The sequence below is a fragment of the Ceratotherium simum genome, chromosome 25, assembly GCF_057802395.1.
Source record: "Ceratotherium simum simum isolate JZ-2026a chromosome 25, ASM5780239v1, whole genome shotgun sequence".
NCBI classification, from domain to species: Eukaryota; Metazoa; Chordata; class Mammalia; order Perissodactyla; family Rhinocerotidae; genus Ceratotherium; species Ceratotherium simum.
The window spans coordinates 12,197,348-12,222,000 of record NC_141924.1 but is presented as its reverse complement, the minus strand read 5'-3'; the positions used below and the strand labels follow the sequence as shown (position 1 = coordinate 12,222,000).

Below are 24,653 nucleotides of genomic sequence, written 5' to 3'. Positions count from 1 at the left end.
CCCTCTTTCCTGGCTTCCCAGGACCTCAGTCTTACCGGATTCGGGGGCAGGATGAGCACAGCATCTCTTCCTCCCCAGCCCCATTTGGTTCTCCGCTAAGCTGACTCATCTGCCTCCTCGTCTCCCCACAGCCCGACTTGCTCAACTTCAAGAAAGGATGGATGTCAATCCTGGACGAGCCAGGAGAGGTAGGAGGGCTAAGCGGGAGGTGAGGAGGGTGACCTGCTGCAGTGCCCTCTCAGGTCCCTGGGGCACCCCAGGAGGCCGAGCTGCTTCCCAGGCCTGTCCCTGGCCTCTGGGTAGAGGGGCTCCAGGGTGGGGGCCAGAGTGGAACTCTGAGGGTGGAGTGTTTCGTGTCCAGTCAGAAAGAGGGCCTTGGGCCATGGGGATGGGAGGGCAGAGGCTGCCAATCACCTTTGAGCCTTGTAGAGCAGGCTGCAGAGTGTAAAAGTCACCAGGGATGGAAGGTGACTCACGCCCTGCACCCCATGCCCTCCTCTCACCAGGAGCCCTCCCACCTCTTGACGACTGGCTGGGTACCCAAGGGGCCTGGGTGGAGAGGTTCACAGAGATTATCTGGCCTGAGACACATACAGATTCCCAAGACTCAGCCATCAATAGCCCCGCTGCCCCGGGGTGGGGCTCAGAGCACATTTCTTGACGTCTCACCAACCTGGGGCCTCTGGTTGAGTCACAGCTTCCTCTGGCCTCAGTCGCCACATCGGTGAAATGGGCATGATGGATAATGATGATTGTTTCCAGGGTGGATAGCAGAGTCACAGAGGTCCCACACAGCCCTCCGTGCCTGCTGGGGCTTCAGCTAATAACCCTTCCCTTTCTCCAATGTGTCCGTCTTTAGAACCAGAAGGGACAGTGGCCTTTCACCGACTCTGCCCTTTCAGCTGCCAGGCTGGAGCTGGCTTCCTGCCCACCCAGCCTGGGAGGGGACGTCTCATCGCCCCTGTCCTGCATGCGCCTGCGGCTTGGGTCTGCGTGCAGCCCGCATGCCAGGGAGGGCTTGGAGCCAAAGGGAATCTCATTGTGTTTCCTGCCCACATGTCTTAGTCCCTCCAGCCCACAGCCTTCCGTCCCCGCTGCCTGCCTGCCTGTCCTCTGGCGGCTGTGCTCCAGGCTCACACAAGGCCTGGCACCTGGCCAGTAACCCATCCCGCTTCCCCCTCCAGGGTCTCTGAAGGGCAGAGATTATGGGCCCCACCCAGAACCGACCGTTACTCATTCTCCTATACAGGGTTTTGGAATGTCCAAGCTGGAAGGGCTCTGGGAGTTCAGCCAGCCTAACCCCCTCGTGCACAGACAGGGGACAGGCCCACAGGGGCTTCGATCTCTTCCAGGCCTAGCAGCACCTTGGGCAGACCCAGGCCTAGAACTCGAGGTTCCTGAGGCCCACGGAGCTCCATCCAGCTCCCATCTCAGACTGTCCTCGACTAGGCCTGGAAGGGCCAAAGAGATCATTTGGCATAGAACCCCTGCCCCGCTTTACGGAGGGACACCCCAGGTCCCGAGCAGCAACTCGGGCCACTCAGGAAGAGCAGGCTGGTTCTGAGAACAGTCCCCAACCACCCAGTGCCTGACCCTATGCCAAGTGCCATGAGAGACTCAAGGGAAGGTTAGGAATTTCTAACCTCACAAGAAGGCTTAGGGACTCCTTATTGGCCCAACTTTACAAGTCAGAAGACTGAAGCTCAGAGAGGTCAAGACACTTGACTAAAGACACACAGCTAGCAAGGGATATAGTTGTAATCTAGATCTGTTGGATGCTAAAACCCTGTTTCTTAGAGGAGGCAGTGTGGAAAGAGGTAGGAAGTGTCATCCTGACACTTCCTTGAAAACTTTCCATCTTCTTGAGGAAGGAAAGCTAAGTACTTGAAATAACAAACAGTGTGGGTAGGGCCTGGTGGTGTGAGGGAGCCCCAGGAGGGCCGGGGACTGGGTGACATGTGCTGACCCTGGCAGTGGGTGGACCTCGACTGGTATTCCAGCGAATGGCCAGAAGCCCAGAGGTGGGCTGAGCTTGGCACATTTCATATCAGGCTGTTCTGGTGCCCCCGTCCCTTTCCTGGGTGTCCTGCCAGGCTAACCCTGCTGGAGCAGAGAGAGACACCCTGCATGTACAGATAATTCATTCCCACAAGCTGAGCACGCGTGTAACCAGCACCGGATCAGGAAACGGAATCCGACCAGCACTCAGTTGCCTGCCCCGGGTCACCTTCCAGTCCTCCTCTCTGGGGGACTTGTCCTTGGCCACCGAGGTGATCCAGAGGGGCATATGGAAAAAGGCTTGTGAAGTTCTCATCCCTGACTGGCCAGGCAAATGACCTTACGCAGGTCACAGCCCCTTCCTGGCCTGCACTGTGGGGACTTGCTGGTAGAGCCTTGGCCATCTTGGAGGAAAGGATCAGAGGGGTATGGAAGTGTCAGCAAATCAGAGAAGGGCTCCCAGGGGAAAGGGAGGGCATGGTTACTGAGGAGAAGCTGGCCCATTTCACAGATGCTGCCCCTGAGGCTCAGAGAGGAAATGGAGGCTAACTTCTAATGTGGATTCGCCTGCCCCCCGCCCCTCAGCAGGCAGATTAGGGTGCCAGGCCCTCCTGTGAGCAGAACGGTGGACCTGGCAGTGCCCAGGACGCCTGCAGAATGGCGCACACATGCTCTTTCAGTCCACTCTCCCCGGCTCACCGCCCCCTCTCCTTCACAGTGGAAGAAGCACTGGTTCGTGCTGACCGATTCAAGCCTCAAGTACTACAGGGACTCCACTGCTGAGGAGGTGAGACCACGAGGTGGGAGGGCTCCCTCCCCATCAGGTGCGGGAGGACCCCTGCAAGGGGCTTGGGGGGCTCCAGTGGGATCCACGGAGAATGTGGATCATCGTGGGCCTTCCTGCTGCAGGCAGACGAGCTGGATGGCGAGATCGACCTGCGCTCCTGCACGGACGTCACTGAGTATGCGGTGCAGCGCAACTATGGCTTCCAGATCCACGTGAGGCTGCGTGTGGCGGGGGCTGGCATGACTGGAGGGCACCCCAGAGGAGGTGTTGGTGTAGAGCGTGGCTCACCGTCAGAGACTGCTGTCACTCATTTATTTAGAGACTGTCCTCAGAGCCAGTCAGCAGCTCTGTTGCCAGCACTTAGCATATCCGGGGAGGTCCCAGATATCACTGCAGGGGCAGTTTGAATGTTGGGAAGGTCTTGGAGCCAGTGGGGCTCTTCTGAGACTATTGGAGGGGAGGTCTTGTACCCTCTGCTCACCTCCAGGTTCAAGATCTTGGACACCCTCCTGGGAGGGAAAGGCCGCACTCCGTGGGGTCCATAGTGGGGAGGGAGTGATGAGGCCGGCCAGGTGGCAACCTATCCATGGGGTGGACTTGCAGACTAAGGACGCTGTCTATACCTTGTCGGCCATGACCTCGGGCATCCGGAGGAACTGGATCGAGGCTCTGAGGAAGACTGTGCGCCCAACCTCAGCCCCGGATGTTACCAAGTACGTGCTGGGCTGGGCCAGGGCCTTGGAGGAGGCACTCACCCTGCATCCCTGAGTGGGGTCCTGGCAGTGATCTGAGGGCCCTGTGGCTGTACCTTCGGGGCCTCAGTTTCTCTATCAACAAAATGGGGAGAGGGCAGTGAGCATTCTTGGCAGTCATCCAGAAACACATTGAGATTTGAGGTTCCACTGCCGTCTGCTTATATCCCCCCACATCCTGAGACGGTGGGGAGAGAAGATGCAGGTGAGTCAGAGGCCCCCGCTGGGTGGCTGACTGTCTCTGCTGTGGAGGCTGTGTCCGAGCCTGTGTTAGGGAAAGGGGATGGCTGGGTAGTCCGGGGGGAGCTCACTCCCTCTGGAGGTCGCCGCAGGTAGAGGGGCAGGAGGGCTGTTACCTAGTGGTAGAGCCCCACACAGTCTAAACCCCAGACGCCCACGGTGGCTGGGACTGGTGACTGCTGGGCAGCAGGAATGGAAGTACGAGTCCCCCAGCCTGGCCACACCTGGCTGTTCAACACGGCCAGTTGCTCTCGTCGAGTCTCAGGTTCCTCGTCTGTCATGCTGAGTGTCGTGTGAGGACGTGCATGGAGGCCCTTTATCAACTGTGAAGTACTCTGCAGCTGGACTATTATTTAGTACATAGGCTCAGCTGCTATAACAAAGAAACCCCAAACAGTGGCTTAAACAAGGGAGAGGTGTGTTTCTCTCTCCAGAACAGTCTAAAGGTATATAGTCCAGACCTGCTGGGGCGGTTCTGCGGCCCTCAACTCACTGCTCTGCCTCTGGGCCAAAGGACTGCAGGTTCTCATGGAGTCCCAGCCAGCAGTCAGGCCAGGGCACGCCTGTCCTCTCACACCCAGTGGCGGAATGTAGTCACGTGGCCACATGTAGCCGCAGGGGACGCTGGGAAGTGTAGTTTGGGGCTGGGCGACCATGTACCCAGCTATTGCTGTGGAAGAAGAGGAGAGCCGCCCAGTTGTTAAGTCTCCACCATCCGTACTCTGTGCACCCAGAGGTCACTGTTTGCCTCCTCAGCAGGGACTGTGGGCATCTCCCCTGTTCCACTGGGAGCCCAGGACCCTGTCTCCCCAGTACTTTTAATAATAACGCTTTGATCACCATTTGCAAAGGGCTTCCTGGTTGCTTTGCACACAGTGGCTCACCTGGTCCTCATCCGTCCTGTGAGAGGCATTGTCCCATGTGACAGATGAGGTGACCGAGGCTCAAAGAGGGAAGCCAGATAGCCTGATCCCTCTGCTGGCGAGTGGTGGAGCTGGGCTGGTTCCCGGGTCTGCGAATGAGGAAGCTCTAGTTGTAACGTCCAGGCTGGGCTCTTCCTCCCCTGAGGTCCGTCCCCAGGCCCTGGCACACGGTGGCACTCCAGAAGTGCTTGTTTGGGACTGAATGGGTAAGGACCTGCCTGACGTGGCTCTGCTGCCACCCTAGGCTCTCCGACTGCAATAAGGAAAACACGCTGCACAGCTACGGCACCCAGAAGGGCTCCCTGAAGGCGGGGGAGCAGCGCGTGGGCTCTGAGCTCATCGGCCGGGGCGGTGGCCCGCGGAAGGCAGACGGGCAGCGGCAGTCGCTGGACTATGTGGAGCTCTCCCCGCTGACTCAGGGCTCCCCGCAGCGGGCCCGCACCCCGGCCCGCACCCTTGACCGCCCGGCCAAGCAGGAAGAGCTGGAGCGGGACTTGGCCCAGCGCTCTGAGGAGCGGCGCAAGTGGTTCGAGGCCACGGAGAGCAGGGCCACAGAGACACCGGCTGGCGAGGGGCCACGCCGGGGTCTGGGCGCACCCCTGACTGAGGACCAGCAGAGCCGGCTCAGTGAGGAGATAGAGAAGAAGTGGCAGGAGCTGGAGAAGCTGCCCCTGCGGGAGAACAAGCGGGTGCCCCTCACCGCCCTGCTCAACCAGAGCCGTGGGGAGCGCCGGGGACCCCCGAGCGACAGCCACGAGGTGCTGGAGAAGGAGGTAGGCATCACCCCACCAACGCGCCTCCTACCCCTGCAGTCACCTATGGCATTTATCTTGCATACCTACAGTGATGGGGAGCTCACCCCTGATCCAGTCTGACACCTCAGACTCCTTGTGAAATGGAATTTTCTTTCCTGGACCTTGGTTTTTTTGTTTGTTTGTTTTCCTTCTTAGTTCTGTTCTCAGCAACCACAGAGAAGGGAAGAGACGGGAGAGAGCATTTATTTAGTACCTTTGACATACCAAGCCTTGTCCTAGGCCCTCTTTGCCTACACTGGCTCATGTAACCCTCACAGCAGCCTTATGGCCCCATAGGGTAGACCTCATCCACTTTTACTGATGGGACACGAAGGCTCAAAGACGTTTCCCCCGCCACTTACATCGTGTGGTAAATATCTGACCACGGTGTCCTGCTCCCAACCCTGTCTAGCCTTCTCTGGGACAAAGCTCTCCTGAGTCACTGACCTGGCCATCCAGGAAACAGCTGGACTGTGCCCCTCGCCCACATCTCCTCACCAGGCCCGCTTCCCCTTCTCAAACCCACAGCCCGTCACTGCCTCCCACCAGCCCCCTCCCTGCTTCCAGTCCCCCGCTGACCTTGCCTCCTCCCCTCACAGGTCCAGTCTCTTCGTGCCCAGCTGGAGGCGTGGCGTCTCCAAGGGGAGGCCCCTCAGGGTGCACCCAGATCCCAGGAGGACGGCCACGTCCCCCCAGGCTACATCTCACAGGTGAGGCTGGGGAGCTGTTTCATGGGGGATGGGGGCAGGTTTCTGGTTGCCATGTTCTCAGAAAACAGCTAGTGTTTTGGGAGCCCTGCCTGTGTCCCAGGACCCGTGTGAGAAATTTGACATGCATCATCCACTCAATCTCCCCAGTGGGTGGACATGGTCACTGTGCACGTTTTACAGACAAGGCCACTGAGCTATGAGAGCTTATGTGACTTGCCCAAGGTCTCCCGGCCTGGAGATGTCAGAGGTGGGATCTGAGCTCGGGTCCGGCTGACTACAGAGCCATGTGTGAGCCCCTGCGTGACCCTATGCACCTGGACCCCTTCTCCCACCCCACCCTGGGAAGTGGGGGGCCAGTGGAGAGGGGGAACCCCAGGGGGCAGGCCCCCGGGAGTTTCCCCCTAAACAGGGACATCCTGCCCAGGCCTGCCAGGCCGAGGCCCTGCACAAGGTGGTCTGCGGGACGTGGGAGCCTCCACAGCCCTCGGGGGACGCACAGTCTGCTAGGACAGCGGTTCTCATGGGGGTGATTTTGGTCCCCTGGGGACCTTTGGTCATGTCTGGAAACACTTTTGACAGAAAAATACGTGTGTGTATATAAATCCACACTTAACATATGTTCATTACCAATTTTACTGATATAAAGGATGTTTAGTACACAAATTACAAATAAAAACTACATAATACTTTTTATTGTGAATTCCATTTAGCAAATTGATTTTCCTCAGAATGCTTTCATTGTTTTTTCCGAATGCTTGTATCCACAGCTAACTGACAAACGAGCGTCGTCCTAACATGAATTTTGGTTGACGTTTTTGTTTATGTCAAGGAGTAAGATGAGAACACGTTATGTTGGAACTTTACTTGGTCAGTGTCAGTATTTCCTCGGGTTTCTGTTCTGTTTACAATGTGATAGTCATAGACCTGGCACACTTTTCAGTTTAATCTGCATTGTTAGCATTTTCTCATCACTTGCTTAAGTCTAGACAATCAACACAACAATAAATCAAGCCCTGATTTGTAATGTTTGCCAACGTCCGTGGTATAAATACTCCCACTACGTCCCTGAACATGGAGTTGGGAAGATACGTGTGTGCCATTATATAGCATTTCCACCATACAGATATAGAGGTAAATAGTCTCAAGAGCAGAGAAAATAATAAAATGCAGTGAAATAATTAGGAAGAGATGAATATTGAGTACCAGCTTTGTTTTAATGTAATTAATTATAAGTTTATATAATTTAATTTTAATAATGGCTGTGCTTAGCATCTGCGTCACGAAATTCCTAAAAATTTGACGATCAACTGCCTCCAGTAAGCACACCATTGCCTGAAGCAGAAAAGAAGGCTGGGATCCCAGGCTCTGGGCAGGGGGCCTTCTAGAAGTTCCAGGGAGGGAGGTTGCTGTGCAGGGCGGGCGCTGGGCTGAGCACTGGGGGGTGGGGGCCATGGGCTATGGCAGGAGGTGGAAGGCCAGTGGGTGCCTATCGTGGAGAGCTCCAGTGCCAAGCCAAGGAGCTGGGATCTCATTTCACAGACCTCAGGAGGTTTGGGGTCTGACAGTGACCTCGGGGAGGTGGTGTTGGAGTGGAGGGGGGCTTGGGAGGGGGCAAGGCCAGCGTCAGGAGCGAGGACGGTGGCTGAAGGAGAGAGGGATGTAGGAGGGTGTGTGGAGGCAGGAGAGTTTGGGACTGGGTGACTGGGCCCGAGGAAGGCGGGGGACCCCCTGGGGGCCCTGGGGCTGGGGCTGCTGTGCAGGGCCAGGGGGCTGTCCCGGGCTGAGTGGCAGAAGGAGGACCAGGGCCAAGGGAAGTTGGGGCCTGACGTGGAGGGCTAGCTTGGGGGTCACCTGACTTGGGGAGGGGGCGAGGGGAGGGACCTATGTTGTCAAAGGCTCCCTTGAGGCCAGAGGAAGGGGTGGGTGGGGCATCTCCAGGCAGGAAGGGGCCCAATACCATGGCCTCAGGCATCTGGGACCCCCTCAGAGACCCCCAGCCAGAGGGCTTCAAACTGTGCTCTGTGGAGCCCTCGGATGCCCCAGGGGCTGCCTTTCTAGATGGGTCTATCCACACCCACCAGCAGTCAGAGCACCTCCATCTCTGTCCAATTTACTATTAGCACCTGCATTAGATTTCCTTTGGAAAAAGGTGTCTGTCACAAAAATGAAATTTGAAAAGCACCGCTCTGACTTCTCAGCTTACAGCTGGGGAAACTGAGGCCCAGAGAGGTGGAGAGACCTTTGAGCTGGAGGCAGACCTGTGTCTGCAATCCAGGCCTCCTGGTCCCCAGGCGCCCCGTTGGGCACTCCAAGGGCTGTCAGCATTTCGTCCTGTTTGGGTGGGAGGGGCAGGGGGAGCAGGTGGAATTGGGGGGTGATGAAAAGGGAATAATGGGGATACAGAGAGCCCGAGAGGGGGTGGAGGAGTGGCCCCGGATGCGGAGGGCACCAGAGAAGAGGAGCTGAGCCATCTGTGTCCCCCTCAGGCACCAGAGGAGGTGGCTGGAGGTTCACTGGACCCTGAAGAGGGGACAGATAGGGAGGGATCCCTAGCCTGGTAGCTCATGCCGAGTGGGTGCCCCTCTTTCAGCTTGTGGAGCTTTCCACCACAGGACAGTGGCTGGGGGTTCTGGGGCTTCACCCACTGGAGCTTCAATGCCTCCTCTGGCAAAGGGGAGCCTTCCAGCCTATTGCAGTGGGGGCCACGGGCATTTCTTTATCTACTTTGATCGGCGTCAGAGGTGGCCACCAACACCTTGGGCCCTCGGGAAGGTAGGTCAGAGAGCAGCACCTGGCCTTCTAGGACCCCTCCTCATGGGCTGGTTCCCATGTCCTAATGTCAACCTCCAGACACCCTATTAGGTGTCGGGTCTGCCTACCTGATCTGGCCCTTTAAGAGCATCAGTCCCGGCCTGGGCCCATGGCGCAGCGGTTAAGTGCTCGCACTCCACTGCTGGCGGCCCGGGTTCGGATCCCAGGCGTGCACCGAGGCACCACTTGTCAGGCCATGCAGTGGCGGCGTCCCATATAAAGTGGAGGAAGATGGGCACAGATGTTAGCCCAGGGCCAGTCTTCCTCAGCAAAAAGAGGAGGATTGGCATGGATGTTAGCTCAGGGCTGATCTTCCTCACCAAAAAAAAAAAAAAAAAAAAGAGCATCAGTCCCCACCCCCCATATTGCTGCAATCTCTACAGGTGGGTGATCTCCACAGGTGGACGCTGGCTTTCCTTAGGGACCCTCGTGAGTTGGTTTCTTGGGGCCTGTTTTACAGCTGAGGAGACAGGCTCAGAGAGGGGAGGGGGCTTGTTCAAGTTCACTGCACGGTGCCGCCAGGACTGGGGTCCGGTCTCTGGGCCCCAAAGCCGTGTTCTGTTGTCCTGACTAGGGGGACACACAGAGGACAGGTGCAGAAGCCCAGTGGGACAGATACATCCCACCCGCCACTCACAACACTGGACCTGGGAGGCCAGGCCCTTGCCCTTCCCCCCACTGACCCTTGCAGCCCCAGGGGTGGCTGCTGGAGAGGTGGGGGTTGGTCCCCACTTGCCGTCAGGTGCCCCGTGGCATGGGGGAGTCTCTTGTCTGGCCCTCGGTGCCTCGGTTTCTGCCCTGGCTCTTCCCTTCCCTTTTTAATGATCTCATATATTTCTTAATTACATAAGAAATATGTTTACATTTTCAAAAATAATTCTAACAAATCAAATGGTTGGAAATAAACAGGTGAACTCTCCTTCCCCTGCCTGCTCCCACCCCAGGGGTCATCTTGGCTACAATTTGAGCCCATCTGTATAGTGTCCTGTTGCTGCTGTAACGGATTACTACAAACATAAATCACACAGACGTATCATCTCACAGTGTTGTAGGGTAGAAGTCCTATACGGGTCTCTTGGGGCTAAAATCCAGGCACTCGCAGGTTCCTTTCTAGGTAGGATCCCTCTCCTCGCCTTCTCTGGCATCTGGTGGCCGTGCACATTCCTTGGCTTATGGCACCTTCCCTCGTCCTCAAAGCCTGTGAAAGAGAGTGAAGTCCTTCTCATTCCCATCACTGACCTCCCATGGTCACTTCTCCTTCTCCCTCTGCTCTCCTGCCTCCTCTTCCACGTCTAAGGACCCTGTGATTACACTGGGTATAATAATCCCGGATAGTCTCCCTGTTTTAAGGTCAGCTGATTAGCAACCTCTGTTCCCCTCTGCCATGTAAGGTAACACAGGTTCTGGGGAGTAGGACGTAGTCAACTTTGGGGGCCCAATACTCTGCCTCCCACAGTATCCTTCCTCTTTCTGTGTTTTCGCATTCATGTACTTGGACGTACGGCTCTGTGTTTTGTTTCCGTGAGTGCATGTTGTCAGAAGCCAGCTTTCGTCACCTGACTTTCGGGACACCTTTCCACACGGTCCACGCGGGCAGCTCTGTCTTTTAACAGCTGCCTGGGTCCTTTGTAAGGCGCCATCCATCATTTATTTAAAGGCTCCCCGTCAGGCATTTAGGTTGTTTCTAGTTTTCATCTGTTACCAATGTTGCCGTAGGGAATACCTTTGTCCAAGAGTCTTTGTGCACATGTGACTGTCTGTAGAGTCATTCCTAGGAGTGCACCTGCTAGGTCAAGGGCTGGGGTCATTAAAAATGCGACGATGGGGGCTGGCTGGGTGGCATAGTGGTTAAGTTCCCATGCTCCACTTTGGTGTCCTGGGGTTCACAGGTTTGGATCCCGGGCACGGACCAACACACTGCTTATCAAGCCATGCTGTGGCAGGGTCCCACATAAAATAGAGGAAGATGGGCACGGATGTTAGCCCAGGGCCAATCTTCCCCAGCAAAAAGAGGAGGATTGGCAACAGATGTTAGCTCAGGGCTAATCTTCCTCACACAAAAAAAATGCAATGATGCCACCAGACTGCCCTCCACACACCCCGTCACAGCTGACTCTCCCTGCAGTGGGTATTATCAGTCTTTTAAATACTTGCCAGTCTTGTCTACAAGGCCCCATTTTGTGATGTCATCGATTTCAGACTCAGCACCTGCCACAAAAGTCGGGCCCTGGCCGGGACCCAAGGGACTCCAAGCTGGGTCAGATCTTCCCTGTCTTCGGGGAACTTATGTCCTGGCAGAAGCAGAGCCTTTGGAGGCAGGGGAGAGGCTGCTCAGAGACAGAGCTAGGAGGACATTTAAGCTGGGCTGCAGGCCGAGTGAATTACCCAGGAAGAGGAAGTTGCAAAAGAATGTTCCCAGCAGTGGGAATAGCATGAGCTAAGCTCAGAGGTGTGAACCTGCCGTGAACTGTTTTTATAATGTTGAGGTTTCTTGCGGGAGCAGCTGGGGATGAGGCCACAAGGGTCAGACCCGGGAGCAGGGACTTGACCCTGTGGGATTGGAGCCTTGGAAAGGTTGGAGCAGGAGAGTGACAGGGTGAGGTTTGCGGATGGCGGGAGTGAAGGCAGGATCGGGGGCAGGTGCAGGCTGGTGGTGCCAGGGTCCAGGAAGAGGGGTGAAGCCTGGACCAGGGCAGGCCTGCCCGGCGGCATCTCTCCTCAGGCTGGGAGAGGGCCGCTGTCCGGGCAGTGGGGGCAGCCCCGTGACCTGGCCTCCCACCCGCAGGAGGCATGCGAGCGCAGCCTGGCCGAAATGGAGTCCTCACACCAGCAGGTGATGGAGGAGCTGCAGCGGCACCACGAGCGGGAGCTGCAGCGGCTGCAGCAGGAGAAGGAGTGGCTCCTGGCCGAGGAGACGGCTGCCACGGCCTCGGGTGAGGACCCCGGGCAGGAGCAGCACAGGGGGGCTGGGCTCCTCCTAACTGGACTCAGGAGGCCTTGAAAGAAGATGTGTGGGTCTCAGTGCCAAACTTGGGGTAAAGGATCAGGAGGGGTTGGAAGCCCCAACACTGGCCTCTGACCCCACTAGAAAAGGGGAAACCAAGGCAATAAAAGATCCGCCCCTGCCATGAGATGTGACTCCTCTCCCTCAGGGGCCTGCAGCCAATGGGAGGTCCACCTCAAGCCACACACAGGAGTGTGCTGGGGAGGGACTGCTCAGCCACAGAGCCTGTCCTCATCAGAGTGCCGTGGCCTCGCTGGGCACACAGGCTGGACCCTGGGGAGAGCAGGGGAGGGGTGAGCATTTACTGAGCCCTAGAACCTGCCACCCACGTAACATTACCCAGTCCTTGCAGTGCCCAAGGGAGAAACCTCATTGCACAGATGAGGAAACCGGGGCTCAGACAGGTTCGTGATGTGTCCCAGATGGCATAGCTTGGAGGTGGCAGAAGCTGGAGTCAGAGCCCAGGGCACTCTGACTGCAAAGCTATGCTCTGGACCCTACCCTCTGCTCTCCCAAGCCAGAAATAGGAATGCCTAAGATGTTGGGTGACTCCCTCCCTCTCTCTGTCCACTGCTGTGTGCGCCTGGTGCATCCTAGGTACCCCCATGGGGTTTGCAGAGTAATGGAAATGACAGAAGAGGTCGCATGATCTAGAACTTGCACCTGCCGAGGGCTCTGTGGCCCCTCATCCCACACCCTGGGGCCTGTGTGTTTTGCATTTTAGGAAGATAACCCCCCACCCCAGCAGGTCTGGGCTTCACCCTGAAATCCAGCACTAAGGTTTTCTGCAGTGAAATTTCTCAAAGTCACGCTTCAGTGGGATAATAATGACACAAATAGCCTTGTGTTCGTTCAGGTCGGGGATTGCCACCACAAGGCTTATGAACAACTTTCAGTGTTCAGAGCTTTTGGATTTTGGAATTACGGATAAGACTGGATGAGGATTGTTTAATCCTCACAACAACCCCATGTGAGTGTGAAAAGAGACTTGGTCCTTGCGAGCTCACAGTCTGGAAAATAAACTGATGGGAGCTAATGTCCGGGCATTTACTCTGTGCCATTCATTGTTCTAAGTGCTCTGCACACATCTTCCAGTAACCCATGACAGAAGGTGCTGTTGTTATCCCTGTTTTCCAGATAAGGGACCTGAGGCACAGAGGGGTTAAGTCCGCTGTGCAAAGTCACACAGATTTCCATCTACTGCAGAGCCTGCACTCTTGACCACCAGGCTGGGCAGGCAGAACCTCCAGGTTCTGCAGGGAGGACTGTGTGGGGTCTTATCCAGAAATCACTAATGAGGTACCAGTGGTCGGACACTGAGGTGTCTCCCCAGCAGGGTCCGTCAGACCAGGCTCGTTATCCTCCCTTGATAGACAGGCTCAGAGAGGTCGAGCAGCTTACCCAGAGCCACTCAGTTCATGACACAGCCTGGACCGGTGCTCTGTGCATACCACTCCCTGCTCCTGTCTCCATGGTGTGTGTGGAGTCTCGGAGGAGGTGGAGCTTGGTGCTGCTGACCCCTCCTCAATCTCCCCTGTGCCTCTCTGTCCTGCTTCCAGCCATTGAAGCCATGAAGAAGGCCTACCAGGAGGAGCTGAGCCGGGAGCTGAGCAAGACACGGAGTCTCCAGCAGGGCCCGGACGGCCTCCGAAAGCAGCACCAGTAAGATGGCACCTGGATCTGTGGGCTGGGGCTCCCTCCAAGCCAGGGGCCCAGCTGTCCACCCTGGTGGTTATGAGTTGGGACCTGTGCTGAGGCTGCTTGGCAGAGGACACGTCAGTTTGCCCCCAGCTGAGGCCCCCACTGCAGTCACATGGCACAGGGAACAGAAGCAGTGGGGTGTTTGCCAGATCCCCAGGCCAGTCCACCTAGACAGTTCTTCAGGCCTCTTCTTGTCTAGCCAGTCTCAGCATCCACCCTCCTCTTCCTGTCTTTAGTGTTCCCTAGAGCTGGGCTGCAGTATCTCCCTCGGCCAGTAGGTGTCCCTCCCTGCCGCAGAGCACAGTTCTGGAATGTTGGGGGCGTGGAGGCCTTAGAGATGGGCTCCTCCAACCCACCCCCTCACAGAGGAGCCGCCTGCAGCCCAGAGAGGCTGTCAGCAGTGCACAGCCCCTCAGTGGGCTGAAGGTGGAACGAGGGCGGGAACCCAGGTGTCCTGAGCTGTTCTGAAGCTGCCACGACCTGGCTCCGGGCTTGGCGGAGGGCAGGAGCCCATGCCATCCTGGCCCTCCCCCGCCCGGGCAGGTCAGACGTGGAGGCGCTGAAGCGGGAGCTACAGGTGCTGTCGGAGCAGTACTCGCAGAAGTGCCTGGAGATCGGGGCGCTGACGCAGCAGGCCGAGGAGCGTGAGCACACGCTGAGGCGCTGCCAGCAGGAGGGCCAGGAGCTGCTGCGCCACAACCAGGTGGGCCTGGCCTGGGTCGGGGGTTGGGGGTGGGGGGTGGGCGGTCCCGGCATCCCTGCGCTGACCCCCCCGCCCCTCCCAGGAGCTGCATGCCCGCCTGTCAGAGGAGATCGACCGGCTGCGCGGCTTCATTGCCTCGCAGGGCACGGGCAGCGGCTGCGGGCGCAGCAGCGAGAGGAGCTCCTGTGAGCTGGAGGTGAGCGCCCTCCCCTGTGCCAGGCAGCCCAGCTGGCTCTCGGGGCCTGGCGCCGGCACCCCTACGGCCTGGGTCTGCCCTGCAGCGGGGAGCACCGGGGCTGCGAGGGGCTGGGCCCAGTGAGGAGAGGCCCCCGCAGCTGGAAGGACACCTGTGTGCTCCCAGCACTACTGGGCTGGGCAGAAGCCCTGCAGCCAGAGTCCAGCCCTCCCATCCCGGTCCTGCCCCCTACCTGCTGTGTGACTGAGACAAGTCACCTCACCTGTGTGAGCCCCAGGAGCTCATCCGTAAAATGGGGGTCGCACCTCCCTTACGGGAGAAGCTGGAGTGAGAAAATGCGTGTGCAATCCCAGGATCACCCGAGTCTCGTTTTATTTAACAAAAATGTAACGCGGCTTTAGTCTGGGCCTGGCACTTCAGTAAGACCTGTATAGCTATTGGCTCATTGAGTCTTCCTAACGGGCTGAACCTGTCTTCCCCCTTGGTCAAGTCAGGACGGCAACACCTGCCCCTCAGAGTTTGGGGAGGGGTTAATGAGGTGGTCTGCAGGGAGGCCCAGCCCTCTCTGGTTCACAGTAGGGTCACACTGTGGCTTCTTTTCATCCTGTTTGCCCTCAAGTTGAGGGCCTGGTGCTGTGTTGGGGCCACAACAGAGGTGACCATAAGATACCCACTCCCATAGTATGGACAGAGGCAAGGGAGCAAGGAGAAATCAGAGAGGGCTTCCTGGAGGAGTCTGCCACTGAGGTGTAGTGGGTCTTGGTGCAGGTTGGGAGCTGCATTCTTGGGGCCTGAGGCAGGGAGAAGCCAGGCTGCAGGGCACTGTGGGGCAGGGGAGCTCTGGCCTTCAGTCAGCCTGGCACCCATGACCCCAGGTGCTGCTGCGAGTGAAGGAGAACGAACTCCAGTACCTGAAGAAGGAGGTGCAGTGCCTCCGGGATGAGCTCCAGATGATGCAGAAGGTAGGGCCCGCGGGCCGGGCGGGGGGTCAGTGGGCAGGGAGCCTTTGATCCACTGGAGTGCCCCGTCCTGGGAGCACCTCTCTGCACCAGCCACTCCTTCCTCGTCACCTCATCCGGCTCTCCTGGCCTCGCCCACGTAGGTGTCATTATCCCCATTAACAGACTAAGAAACTGAGGCTAAGAAAGGATGAGGGCCTTGCCTGAGGCCACACTTGCTTTCATTTACTCAGCAAATATTTACTGAGCACCTACTGTGTGCCAGGCACTGTGCAAGGTGACGAGAGAGAGCCGAGAACGAGACAGACCAGCCCCTGCCCATGCGGAGCGTGCGTTCCGTGAGGAATGAGCTGCTGCTAGCGGTTGGGAGGGCCGGGATTTTCAGGCTCAGGTCTGTGAGTCCGTGGGCCGCCAGTGACACGTTGGTGCCGTGTCCCTGTGCCCTTGACACCCCCTGTGTGTTGGCGGCTCTGTGAGCCGGACTCACGGAAAGGCCCAGCCCTGGGCCAGGCTGACCTGGTTCTCATCCCAGCCCCTCACGGCCATGTGGTCTTGGGCAAAAGCTTCACCTCCCTGCGCCTCGGCTCTCAAGTGGATGAAAACGATGCTGCAACCGGGTCACTGGGGGGTACTGGGAGGGGTAGGCCCAGGGTGGGGGTCGCCTGGGGGAGCATCTGGAAGAACAAGGCCCAGGGGCCGGTGGAGGGGCCTGGCTGCTTTGTGCTGGCCAGCAGGGAATGTGGTGGGCATGTGCCCAGCAGGCAGGGCCAGGCAGGGAGGGCCTCTGCCCTCACAGTACCACCACCCCCAGGACAAGCGCTTCACCTCGGGAAAGTACCAGGACGTGTACGTGGAGCTGAACCACATCAAGACGCGGTCGGAGCGGGAGATCGAGCAGCTGAAGGAGCACCTGCGCCTCGCCATGGCTGCCCTGCAGGAGAAGGAGGCCGTGCGCAACAGCCTGGCCGAGTAGAGGTGGGCGCCATGGGGCTGGCACCGGGATGGACAGGGGTGAGGCCAGGTGGGCACCGGGCCTGGAGGTGTGCACTCCAGGCTCATCCACACCTGACTCACTGTGCCACCTGAGCCAGGACACATTCTTCTCCTGGCCTCTGTTTCCCTTTCTGTAAGTGGGGTCGGTGACCCCAGCAGCATGGGGTGTCGTGGGGATCGGTCAGAGGGAACTTTGTAAACTTGAGCTTGTTCCTTTGGGGCGGGGAGTGCGGCTCAGGATCTGATTGTTGCCGTGTCCCCCCGTGTGACAGCCGGTGCTCTTAACACAGCATGACGCCCGCAGCCCGATGAGTCCCCGCCGCTTCCCAGGGCTGACGGTGCCCCAGGCTCCAGTGTGCCCACCCCATCAGCCCTGGCCGCCTGGCGCTCAGCACCAATCCCTCAGCATCCCTTCCCCCAGCTTTACCCTCACACCCTGAGGGAGGCCGGCCTTGTGTGCCCCTTAGTCTCAGTCCTCCTTGAGTTAGGGTTTGAAACGTTCTTGTGATCTTTTCCTAACGCCACATCTATCTGGAGCTTCCTCTTTCTGACGAGTCTTGTGGACTTCTAAGGCATGTGAGAGAGGCCACCTGTGGGCCAGGCTCTTTGAGGAGCTCGGAGGAGCAGATCCGGCCTAGCCTTGGGGTACGAGAGGCATTGGAAGGACCTACTGGCCACCCTTGCCTGACCTGAGCCAGGGCCCAGGGCCCAGGCTGGACTCCCCCAGCCCTCAGCTTCCCCACTCTTGTCTTCCAGGTCCTCGTGGTCCAGCCCCGCTGCAGACCCCCGGCCCAAGGGGACCAGTCACCCTCCTTCCCTACTGGATGGACGTCAGAAGCCAAGCTTTCTCCCCGCCCTCTGTGGGCCGCACGTACACACAGACACAGGCACACACACGCACAGGCACACACACGCACAGACACACACACACACTGCGTATCTGAGCGTGCCCCTCGCACTGGGTCTTATCTTGCACCTTCTTCAGGATTTTATATGTGAAGAGATTTTTATATAGAATTTTTTCCTTTTTTTCCCAAAACACTTTATACCTTTTAAAAAGCAGTTCCTGTGGCCGTGTGCCTCCCACACTGGTTCCCCTGTCTCTAGCCGCCTGCTTGGGCTTCTGGCTGTGGCCCTGCCCGGGGTCTGGTGGAGGCCCAGCAGTGGCCAGAGCAGGGTTGACTGCTGGGAGAGGCAGGGAGCCAGCACCCTCTTCCTACCCTACCTCCCACTAACTACTTCCTGCCCCGGGGGCTCCACACCCTGGGACTCTGGACGGAGGGACCGATGGACAGAGGGAGCCGGCAGCTGTCCCCGTGGCCCCACCTCCCCGTCTGGGGGTGCTGGGCGTGGAACGCTGGAGCAGCCCCATGATGGTGTTTTTCCTGCTCCGTGAGCCTTCCTAACTTAATAAAACCTTCCAGCAGCTCTGGTTTCCTGGTTGGCTGGGCCGGGCAGGTTATGGAGGTTGGGGGTTCTTAAAGTGGCTTCACCACCCACACCCCCAGCACACCTCTCTTCCTGAGGAGTGGCACGTGGGCTCCTGAGGGTGGAGTTGAGAATCGAGTTCCTCCACCAGGCGACGGCTTTGCAGCTCCACGTGGGGTTTGCAGACCAGCAGCAGCAGCAGGGAGCTGGGGAGTTGTTAGAAATACCAAGTCCAGGCCCCACCTGACCTTCTGCATCAGAGTCTGCACTCTTACACAGCCCCCCAGCGATGCGTGTGCTCCTCCGAGTCTGAGGGCCTGGAGAGGGCACTGGGCCCAGGCCTTGGAAAGAGGAGCTGAGGCGTCGCCCCTGACCGACCTTGGGCAAGCCACGTGCCCTCTCTGAGCCTTCATCTGCTTCTCCATCAAAGGGGGTGCCTTTCAGCCCCAGTCCTGTATTGAGGCTGTGCCCAGAGGTCATGTCCAGCCCTGGGCAGGGAGTGGGGTGGGGGCTGGACATGGCCACCCCAGGCCCAGCAGGCTGGGAGGCTTCATCACGGCTGGCTGGCTGTGCTGATCATGGGCACGCGTGGGGCCGGGAAGAGGCCCCATTTCGGAGCCGCTGCAGGCCCAGCCGGGGCTGTCTGCTTCGCAGGGCTGTGGCTCAGGTGAAGAGGACGGGAGAGGACAGCTCGAGCCAGCCTCGCCCCACCCTCAGGGCTCTTCTCACCAACCTCAGGCTCCTCCTCTGGGCTGGACACGGTGGATACAGAGTTGAACAAGAACTGGCCCTGCCCCCACTGAGGCTACAAAAACAGGCCACATTGGGTCGGGTCCCAGAAGGCTGTGGGCACCTGGAGGAGACCCTGAGCCAGCCTGCAGGTCAAGGAGGACTTTTGTAGGTGGCTTTGGGATATGACTTTTCCAGGTGGGAAAATCAGGAAGGGCATTCCTAGTGAGGAAACAGCACGAGCACATGCCCTGTGAACACCCCCGGTGTGTGCAGGGAAAGATCCACAGGGGAGCGATCTTGGGTATGGGGGGGTGTACCCCATTCCCTTGCCAACACTGGGTTTAGGAAAGGGCATGGGATGCACTTCCAGCCGGTGAGACGCCAGGGGCAGTCGGGCAGGGGCGGAGGGTTGGAGGGGTAATCTGGGAAGGTCTTCCTTGCTCTTAAAAAGGGGCACAGGGGAGGCCTCTCTCCCGGCCTTTGGACAGTGTTGGTGAAGTCCCCAGGTTGCCACCATCTTGCCACATCAACGTGCTAAAAGTGGCCGAGCAGAAGAAGGAAGAACGGGGACCCCTGAGCCGTCAAATCGTCCAGCTGGGCACTGCCCTGACTCTGGCCTTCTTGCTCAGGACATAAGGAGCATCCCGGAGCCACTCGGAGAAGGGTGTCTCCACCGGCTGCCCCAGGGTCCAGAGCGCAGTCCAGAGCCCTGCCATCCTCACTGCGCTCCGTGGCCCCCCACCCGCCCTCCTGACATGCTCCACGCCATCCTCTGCCTCCACTACGGCCTCACCCCAACTCGGGGCTGCCCCTCTAGCCTTGGGCGGTGGCAACACCCTCCTCCCGGCTCCCTCCCGCCCCACCCCCAACTCGGGGCTGCCTGGACACTCGAAAAACCGAAAAATGTAAAAAGGTGCTCCAGCTCAGTCATTTGAAAACAATGAGATCTCTCTCCCTACCTATAGGAGAACTCAGATTAAGAGGACTGACGGGGCCGGCCCCGTGGCTTGGTGGTTAAGTGAGCGCCGCTCCACTGCTGGCGACCCGGGTTCGGATCCCGGGCGCGCACCGACGCGCTGCTTCTCCGGCCATGCTGGGGCCGCGTCCCACATGCAGCGGCTGGAAGGATGTGCAGCTATGACACACAACTATCTACTGGGGCTTTGGGGGGAAAAATAAATAAATAAAATCTTTAAAAAAAAAAAAAAAAGAGGACTGACTGACACCAAGGGCCATGTCGGATGTGCCAATCTGGAGTTCTCACGTACTGCTGCTGGGAGAACTGTGGGAAACTCACGGTTTCCTGTGAAGTTATACATACACCTACCCTATGACCTAGCATTTCCACTCCTGCATGTACGCCCGGAGAAGCGAGCGCTTAGGTCTACAAAATGACCGGTACAATGATATTCACATCAGCCCTATTCACAGAAGGCCAAATCTGAAAACAGTACCTGTGTCCATCAACAGTAGAACAAATAAACAGTGGTATATTCGTACATTAGACTATTATACAGCCATGAAGAAATATTACAGCTACACGCAACAGCATGATGAATCTTCCAGACATAATGCCGAGCAAAAGAAGCCAGCCACAAAAGAGCACAGACTGTACTATTCCAGTTATATGAAGTTCAGGAACAGGCAAAGCTGTTACTATGGTGATATTCATCAGAACAGTGTGTACCTCTGGGCTCCGGGTCGGGTGGGGCACAGTGACTAGCAGTGGGCACAAGGGAACTTTCTGGGGTGCCAGAAATGTTCCATATCTTGACCTGGGTAGTGGTCACATGGATGTATACACATGTAAAAATTCACCATGCTGTACACTTAACAATTTGTGCATTTGACTGTGTGAATCATGTCTTAATTTAAAAAAAAAAAAACCAGCCAGGGTTCCAGCAGGTGCCCAGGTGAGCCACATGGGGAAAACCCCAATAACCTGTCACAGGGAATTTGGCCAAAACCATATGATTTGGCTGCAGGTCTGGTCTCCTTAGGCAGCCAGGTATGTGCTATGGAAAGAGCAGAGGCTGGGGTGTCAGACAAACCTGCCTGGGTTCAAACCCCAGCTCCTGCCTCCAGCTAGCTACATGAACCTCCCTGAGTCACAGCCCTCTCTGGGCTTTATTTCCCCAACTGTTAAGTGGGGACGATAATGTCTACCTCAGAGGGCTGTTTAGGTATTAAATTATCAACTGTTTCAATTCTCTATTGCTGTGTAACCAACTAGACTGAATGGCTTAGAACAAGAGTTTATTATCAGCCATGGTCTTGTGGACTGACGGCTCCGCTAGGCAGTTCTCTTGGTGTCTTTTCTGCAGTTGCTGTCACGTGTGGCTGGGCTGGAGTCATCTGAAGGCTCGGCTGGGTTGGACATCCAAGATGGCTTCTTCACTCACTTATCTGGTGCCTCATCTGAGACAGCTGGGGGCCACTGGACATCTGTCTCCCTTTCCCCATGTGGCCACCTCCTGTGGCTAGCTTGTGCTTCCTCACAGCGTGATCTCAGAGAAGTCTGTAGTCTGACATCTTACACTGTGGTTGACTTCTCTTGGAGAGTTTCAAGAGACGCTCGTGGAATCTACAAGCTTCTTATGACTGTGGCTTGGAAGTGCTGTGGCATTCCTTCCATCACATCAGTCAAAAACAGGTCATAGGGCCAGCCCAGATCAACGGGAGGGGACAACACCAGGGTATGAACCCTGGATTGGGGGCTCATTGGGAGCCATCTCTTTTCTCGGTGCTCTGTATCTCCACCTACTTCTCCAGCTCCTCCTTCTCAGTCTTCTTTGAGGAGTGCCTTGCTTCTGCTCTGTCCTTGAATGTTGGGGTCCCCCAGGGTCTGTCCTCAGCTCTCCCATCTTGTCTTTCTACACATTCTCCTGTGACAAACTTGATCTCTCCTTGGCTTCTAACTGTCTCCAGCCCAGACCATTCTCGGGACCTCCAGACCTGGACAGCCTCAGTCCCAAGGCCACAATCAAAGCCCTGTCTTCCCTCCAACCTGCTCCTCTTCAGTTAATTATAAGAAGCCACAGTCAGCACAGAGGACGCAGCAAACCCAGCTTGGGAGGTCAGGGAAGGCTTCTTGGAAGAGAGGGTGCTGGAGCTGAGCAAGAACTAGCTAAGATAGCAGGATGGAGAGAGTATTCTAGATTGAATGAACATCATGTTCAAAGGCACTGAGACGGGAAAGTAACCCATTCAGGGCTTGAGCAGGGTTTGGCTAGAGTGTGGAGCTCATAGAGGGACCCAAAATAAGGCCAGAAGGGCAGGCCAGAGCTAGAACCCAATTCTGCAAGGATGGTGGGGGCCATGGGCGTATGTCTAGCTTCATTCTTAACCCAGCGGGGAGCCATTGGGGAGTGCCCTGGCTCAGGATGGAGGTCTGAGTGAAGATGGGGGTGTCATCAGCACATGGGCGTTAGTGCAGGCCCCGAGTTAGCCTTGAGGGTGGTATATATTTGGGGGGGTGGGGGTAGGTTAACAGCAGCCAGAGCGAGCAAATGCTTCAAGAAAGGAGTGGCCGACAGGGGCCGGAAGAAGAGGCCCACAAAGAGTCCACTAAGTTCCGTCAGGCACAGAGGGTGTGGACCCGTGTGGGGTGCGGGGACTGTGGGGGAGGACAGAGAAGTTTTGTCACTTCCTTGTCACCAAAGAGTCAGACTTTACTCCGCCTGCCTTTTCTAAGGCGTAGCGTTCCAGTCACCCAGCCCCACCCCATCCTGGGCCTCCGGGACCACCCACCCACTCTCAGCCCCAGGGACCCCCAGCTCCTCTGGGGGGGCCAGCGTCACCTCCAGCGGCTCCCCTCAGAAAGCACTAATGATACGAGGCCCCCACCCTCCCCTCCATCCCTCCCTCTTCTTCCAACTGCCCTCATTTATGCCCGCTGCCCCTGCCCTGACCCTGGACGCCCCCCGCTCTCACCACGGGAAGACGCTGCGGGAGGCAGGATGAGTGAGGAGTCAGAGCTCAGGTCCGTCGGGGTCAGACAGCCCTCCCTCCGTATCCTTGCTCCTAGCTCTGCAACCCTGGGCAAGTTACATAACTTTTCTGTGTCTCCGTTTCCTCCTCCCTAAAATGGGGATAGTAGTGTGTACCTCGCAGAAGTGTTGTGAAGATTAAAAATGAGCTAATACATGTAAAACACTGAGAAGAAGGCCCGGGGCCTGGTAAGTGCAATGCAAATGTTAGCTATTATTATTATTATTGTGGTGGTGGTTGTTATTGCTGTGGGGCGGTTATGAGAATTAAATGAAATGATGGAAGTAAAATGCATGGCACGGGGCCTGGAATACAGTAAGTATTTCAAAAACAGGAGCTGTTATTTTATCATTATTAGTCAGAAGTCAGCAGATGTCCCTGGCCCCCACCATCCCCAGGAGATCTGGTTAAACTCGGTCCAAACTGCACGTCCACGGCCTGGCCTGTGAGAATCCAGACCTCTTCCTTCCATTTCGGCAGGTTCTCTTCTCACTTTTCTGGGCTTCCCGAGACTGCCTTTCTCTTGGGGAGGGGTGCATTGCCAGGTACAGAGCCAGACCCCTCAGTGGTTCCACAATAAATCGTCTCACAAAGTGTGTCCTATTAGGGGCGGGGATCTCAACATCTTACCCCTTGCACCATCTGCACCCCGGGCAGGTGGGGGCCCCTGGCAGTCTGGGAGGAGCCCAGCCTGGCCCCTGGGTACCGCCCAACTCCTCCTCCCCACCCAGCCCTGGCCAGCTCCCCGCCACTGCGCTTGGATGCAGCTGCTCATCCTCGTCCCCATGACCACGGCCTCACTCAGCCTCTTCCCTGGTCCCCACGCCTGTGACCTGGGTCAGCCTCTTCCCTGGTCCCCACGCCTGTGACCTGGGTCAGCCTCTTCCCCGGTCCCCAGCCTCTGGTTTTTCTCCTTCAGTCCAATCCGCACACCACCAGTGTGGGCTTCCTAAGACAGACGGCTGGCAATTGTTTCCCTTCCTGAAGCCCTGCCCTGATTGCCTGCTGCCCTTAGGATCAAGTCTTGGCACATGAGCCCCTCAGCCTGCCCCTTCCGGCTCCCTGGGCTCCAGGCTTCCACATGAAGCCACCTGCAGCTCCCAAGGGTGCCCAACCACGCACTCGTCTGTCCTCACTGCTCTCCTCCACACACACCTGCCCACTCCCTGCCCCTCCCCTGGTAGAGTCAGGACTCAGATCAGCCATCATCTGCCACCTCCAGGAAGCCCTCCCAGATCCCCCAGATGGGGCTAGATGACTGCTCTGGCTTCCACAGCCCCTCGACTTGACATGTTCTTTCTACATGGCTCCCCCAGATTGTAAGCCCCCTGAGGCCAGGGACCAGCTCTGATTCACTTCTGTTTCCCCAAGGGCTCAGCACAGAGCACGTGGAGTCTCAGCAGGATGAGTGTTTGTTGATTGACACGCTGACCGACTGACCAACTGACCAGAAGTGAATGACTACCCCACCAGGCACCCTCTAGACAGAGCACAGCCACAGCCTCAGCCCCATCCGCATGCCAAATGGCAAAGGGCGAGGTCTCCCCATGAGCCAGCTGGGAAGCCCAGCAGCCAGCCTGAGGGGCTGGGAGCTAAAGGCAGTTTCCAGCACATGAAAGGCCCGGCTGTAACCATGAGTCACCCCTGTCATCCCAGCGTCCCATCTGGACTTTACAAGGGCTCCACGGGCTCTGCGGCCCTAGGAGGGAGGAGCTGACTTCAACATAAGTGAACTTTATAGGCAGCATCCCTGTCGATGCTCACAACAACCCTTTGGAGTACCCATTGCTGTCCCCATTTTACAGAGAAGGAAACTGAGGCTCAGAGAGGAGACATGACTCACCAAGGTCAATAATTTAGTGACCCACATCTCGGCTAGTCTGACGCCAGCGCCCGAATCTCCTCCCTCAGGCCGCCTCCCTAATGGTGATA

General features: G+C 57.5%; 1 protein-coding gene across 6 annotated transcripts in view; it reads left to right on the top strand.

Moving 5' to 3' along the window:
• Nucleotides 1–17,999, top strand: part of TRIOBP (TRIO and F-actin binding protein) — a 55,934-nt gene extending 37,935 nt beyond the window's left edge. For 5 of the 6 annotated variants that reach the window (XM_087448938.1, XM_087448935.1, XM_087448934.1 and 2 more), the window contains 13 exons: nt 132–188; nt 2,717–2,785; nt 2,908–2,997; nt 3,389–3,498; nt 4,945–5,473; nt 6,094–6,204; nt 11,801–11,948; nt 13,579–13,681; nt 14,264–14,423; nt 14,506–14,619; nt 15,495–15,581; nt 16,390–16,553; nt 17,328–17,999. In XM_087448938.1, coding sequence (XP_087305064.1) covers nt 132–188; nt 2,717–2,785; nt 2,908–2,997; nt 3,389–3,498; nt 4,945–5,473; nt 6,094–6,204; nt 11,801–11,948; nt 13,579–13,681; nt 14,264–14,423; nt 14,506–14,619; nt 15,495–15,581; nt 16,390–16,551 — 1,740 coding nt within the window. In that variant the 3' untranslated portion in view covers nt 16,552–16,553; nt 17,328–17,999. Of the gene's footprint in view, nt 1–131; nt 189–2,716; nt 2,786–2,907; nt 2,998–3,388; nt 3,499–4,944; nt 5,474–6,093; nt 6,205–6,426; nt 6,896–11,800; nt 11,949–13,578; nt 13,682–14,263; nt 14,424–14,505; nt 14,620–15,494; nt 15,582–16,389; nt 16,554–17,327 lie in introns of those variants that run through there. The other variant, XM_087448937.1, reaches the window with a different exon arrangement.
• Nucleotides 18,000–24,653: the final 6,654 nt, after the last annotated feature.